General features: G+C 38.4%; 1 protein-coding gene across 1 annotated transcript; it reads left to right on the forward strand.

Moving 5' to 3' along the window:
• The first annotated feature begins 2,808 nt into the window (after positions 1-2,808).
• Positions 2,809-4,184, forward strand: LOC113235260 (achaete-scute complex protein T3-like). The gene is made up of 2 exons (XM_026470904.1): positions 2,809-3,668; positions 3,898-4,184. The coding sequence occupies exon 1, from the start codon at positions 2,948-2,950 to the stop codon at positions 3,659-3,661; it is 714 nt and encodes a 237-aa protein (XP_026326689.1). The 5' UTR covers positions 2,809-2,947; the 3' UTR covers positions 3,662-3,668; positions 3,898-4,184.
• The last annotated feature ends 978 nt before the right edge of the window (positions 4,185-5,162 follow it).

The raw sequence follows: 5,162 nt of genomic DNA on the forward strand, positions 1-5,162 counted from the left end.
ATCACAGAGAGCTTATAATATGTGTGTAGATAAAGCAGTGTATGTAACTGTTAGTAGTAGGCATTAAAACACTTATGTGATATTTTTATGAAACCCTCATAAACCCTTCATAAACCCTCACTCACAAACACGTAAACTATACATGACTATTATCTTTTGGAGAAAGAAAAATGTTAGCACAATTTGCACTATTTCGACAAATACATACATCGTTAGTAATTAATTTAGCGAAATTATTTTTAAAACTTTTAAAGCTGATAAGCAAAAGCAAGTTACGTGTACTTCAAAATTCTTATAAGACATTATCTGTACTTCCTAGAGCAATACATTGGACTCAAAATAAAGTATATTCTTCTTGCGCAGTACGTTTCTTACCCCACTTAACCATACGTATTATATTTTTAATTCCAAATCAGTCCGATGTCGATAAACATAACACAAGTCCTTTCAATTTTATATACTTAAAAGGAGTAATAACCATCAATCACGATATAATCTAAACAAAAACACGTAACTTTCACCAAAACACATTTTAAAATCGTATAAAAATATTTCATAAGTGTTAACTAATGGGAACGAATTCTTTGGTCAAGTTTTCGGTTCAATTAGTACTCGAGAACGGTTAGTATTCGAGCGTTTCGGTACGGCTGCCGTACGAGCTTTGATGGAGCCGCCGATTCAAACAAAATCGATAAGAAGTGCAATTCATAGCATTTTACGTGTAATTGATGATGAATTCTCGGCCTATGGTATGACTTTTAAAACCTTATTGGAGCGAGTATTTCGTACCGTTAGTACGCACTAACACGCACTGCATCCAATTCGTATTCATTTCGAATCTAAGACTATACAAATGTAAAGTAGGAGTAGAGTTCCTTGTGAGAGAGTTCGCCCAGGGAAGTACTGCCACCTTAATGGCCACAAAAATTATCAAAACAATAAACACTATAAAACATTAAGAAACATTTTTTGAAAACTGAAAATACCTATAAACTTTATTTTGTAAAGAGCTTAATTGTTATTACATGAAAGTGAACATGAAAGTGAGCATGTTTTTGTACCTGTCTAGAAGTCATTCAGTTTTTTCAAGATTTTTGCTCTATTATATTATATCTTTACTTAAACAGACTGAACTTCTTCGTCGCGGATGAAGCCGGAAGGGCTTTTGTAAGCGAAGCTTGTAATTAGTAAATAAGTATCTTTCCTGTATTTGGTGTATAAAAAAAAAGTAATGTCAGCATTACGTGATGGTGAAATTATAGGCACATGGGACTTGTCAAATTACGTCTCAGGGTGACGGGCGCAGTAGCAGTGCCCCTCAGATCTTTGCGATTTAAAGCTCTGAGTGGCACTACAATTGTTATGGACAGACATGTGTAGCTTACCATCAGACGACTTGTTCCTCCCGTCACCAGATGTCCTCGGATTCGGGACTGATACACATCCGACGTAATAATAATATAATTTGCCAAACAACCACACCTGGTCTCGAACTAGGGAATCTCCTTTACTATGAGTACCAGAGCAATGGAAATTCACTTTGGGGCAATACCCAGAATACCCAGACCAGAACCAATTTAGAAAAGTGCATTTTCCACAGTGGTCCTACCGGGAATCGATCCCGGGACTTCTACATCCATCGCCCAGACTATAAGGGTCACAGAGACCGTCAAAATATTATATGAATATTGTTTATTGCATACTACGACAAATAAATAACAAAAAAAAAAATACAGATACAACACAGATTAAAAAAAAAGAAAAATTGTAGTAGAGCTCCTTGTCAAATTGATCGTCCAGGGAAGAAGACTGCCATCTTACCTATTTCTGCGTTTCGGTTTTGAAGAGTGCAGGTAAAATGACTAACATGTGGGGCTTGTCAACGTATGTCTCAAGGTGACGGGCACAGTGGCCCTTAACATCTTTGCGATTAAAGCTCTGAGTGGCACTGCAACTGTTATGGATAGACGTGTCGCTTAACGTCATGCACACGACTTGTTCGTCCCGTTACTTAATATTATAAAAAAAATTACTCCATCACCAATGAAATAATTTCAATTAAGATTCATTATGCAAATACAGACAGATATTCGATTTTGCACCTTATATATACCCACTGGTATATTCCTGTAGTGACATTGCGACATACTAGCATTATAGACAATAATGCTAGCATTTTTAGAGATAATAACGCTAGCATTTTCAGAGCCAACATGAATTTCATAAATATTTAATTGAACGAATACCATTTCCAACTCTATGTCAAGTTTCGTGTGATGCCAGAAGACTGTCAATGGCGGCGGCGATTCTCACACGGCTTTAGACTTACATATTTTAACGAAGAAAAAATATTTCTCATCGTCTGTCGATAACGTCTATAGGGGAACAACCATGTTTGTTGAGTTATGTATGTACAAATTTCTTTAAAACTAATATAACATATTTTCTTGATTTAGAAATTTTATTTTGGAATGTATTTGTAGTGCAGTGTTATTATCAAATTTATTCAAGGATATTTTTATACATGAAACTCTTCTTAAAAGCTTTTAAAAGTTACATTCAGGCTAGTGTGCATTAAACAACATTCAGTAGTGGTCAAGAGAAAAAACTGGGCACGCGTTAGCCGCCTCGCCCCGCGCCGCCGCCGGCTCCCCTAACCACTACGCCAGGTACGGACCCGCACGTACTGGGGGAAGGGATGATCGAAAATAATAGGGGAAGAGAATTTTTAAATTTATATTTTTTGCAGCCGGCGCAGGTGATATAACGCGTGCGCGTGCGCCGGCGGCTCACTTGTACGTGAAGCTCCGCCAACGTCACTCGCGCGCGCTCCGAGCTCCCGCGAAGCCTTCCCCACACGCAATTTAAAAGTGCGAACAGTGTTTGGCCGACCGCCGCGCGGACAGGTCGCGTGCTCTTATCTCTCTCGCGCCCCGCGCTTACGACAATGCTACAAGAAATACAACTCGTTCAAGGTCAGACGAACTACGTAGTCGTCTCGTCCGGATATCCTTCCGCTACGTTGACTAAAACGCCAATCGATAAACGCAACGTGCCTATCGCTCCAGCTCCTGAAAAGAACTACGTTACGCATGATACGCCGCCTAACTTGCAATACAGAAAGAAGGTTCACTTCAGGACGAACCCGTACACCGGACCGCAGGCAGCATCGATAGCGAGACGCAATGCTCGAGAACGTAATCGTGTGAAGCAAGTGAATGATGGATTTAATGCACTTCGCCGACATCTTCCAGCGTCTGTAGTTGCTGCTTTGTCTGGAGGCGCCAGGCGGGGCTCCGGAAAGAAGCTTAGTAAAGTCGATACATTAAGAATGGTCGTCGAATACATCAGATATCTTCAGCAACTACTGGAAGAAGGTGACGCTGCTCTTGGTATCACTCGCGATCAAGAAAATAGAGAAAACATACCAAGCAGTAACTCTCAGCAATTGACATCGGTTGACATGGATGATGGATTTTTCTACGGCAGTAGTTCTCCGTGTTCTGAGAAGGCTGGTTCCCCGGCGCCTTCGGAATGTTCTTCGGGAGTGTCCTCGGCGTATTCCGCGGTGGATCGATACGAGGTGTCAACGCAGCAACAGCTGGGCTCCATGGATGAAGACGAGCTGTTGGATGTCATCTCCTGGTGGCAACAGAAATAGCAATAACGTGAGTATTATTCATTTAATTAATCCAATTAAGGGTTTTTTTGTCGTTGATATTAAAATTGAAGTTGAAACGTAAATTATATAATAAATTAGGCAATTTAATAATCGTGGCCGCTAAAGTCTTTATTAATAAATATTAATTGCAAGCGCGCGTATTATTGCTAAAAAACAAAACCACGGTGTTATGCTTTGTTTTCTAAATATTGATAAAAACTATTCTTTGTTCACAGATGGCAAATGTTGGCTCAACATTGGACAAATCCCTCCGAAGAATGTGCATTAATATATTTTTTATTGCATTTATAATTTATACACGAGAAGACTCTTTGAAAATCTAGTCAAACCGATAGTGCCTTAATTTCTTTAGAATGTAAGACAGCCGCTCAAATCTATTATTCAAATTTAGTAGAAATTCCACTAAATTTAATGTACTAAACTTATTTCGGAATATAATAAATATGAATATCACTTCACGACTATGAAACTGTCTGTGACACTGAACAGGGGAAAATTTCAGCAACAGGATCGTCATGGACGCTTCAATGTCCCAAAGTATATTGCGATTTCTTGTTATATTCGACTTAGTATCATTACTAACTACTTAATTAAGTTAATAACTTAAAAATGACTTAGCACACCCAACGATGACATATTTCCAAATATCATGAAACTTTTATAAGATTATAATTACTTTTTAGAATTTATACATTGTTAAGTTCTATTCTAAGTTATTATCTTGCACTCAACTTGGTCTTACAGTAAGTTATGATTAAGTGTATATTTGTTACCTTTAACTTAAGAACATGGAGGCTTTGTAAAACGCATTTATGGTTGTCGAGACAGTCGATGATTTTGTAAATATTTTAGATGTAAGCGCTCTTGGACAAGACGAGATTAAATTATTTATTGAATTAGATTTTTTTTTAATTTGTGTTGTTGTTTTTTTAAAGCAACGTGTATGAAAGCATTGATACCTTTTGATGAACCAAAAGATGTATGTTAGGATCGTAGCAAGTGGAAGGTTTCCGATGGGAAAAGGGCGTGGAGGGTAATGATCACGTCGGGGTCACCATTGTACAGTTGTCGTTGTTATGGCAAGAGTTTATATGTATACTGGCTGCAGCTGACTATAGTAGGATTCCAGAAGTTAAGTATAAACAACAAATGATTCTGACAACCTCGGTGGCCCAACAGTGTGTATTGTAGACGCTGGATACGGAGGTACCGGCTTCGATTCCCGGTAGAACCAAAATAGGAAATGAACTTTCTAAATTGGTTCTGATCTGGATTTTCTGGGAAGTCTTAAGTAGCATTAAAATTCCTTGTGAAAGAGTAAGAGGGAAGTACTGCCAATTCGTGCACCTGGTGATAAGCGACTCGCCTGTCTATAACACTGAGGTTTAAATAAGCTCTACAGCTACTAAAGACTTCCCGGAACATCCAGACCAGAAACAATTTAGAAAGTTCATTTTCTAATTTGGTGGTACTGGGAATT

This window comes from Hyposmocoma kahamanoa, unplaced genomic scaffold (genome assembly GCF_003589595.1).
Source record: "Hyposmocoma kahamanoa isolate Upper Pololo Valley unplaced genomic scaffold, ASM358959v1 87, whole genome shotgun sequence".
In the NCBI taxonomy this organism is placed as follows: domain Eukaryota; kingdom Metazoa; phylum Arthropoda; class Insecta; order Lepidoptera; family Cosmopterigidae; genus Hyposmocoma; species Hyposmocoma kahamanoa.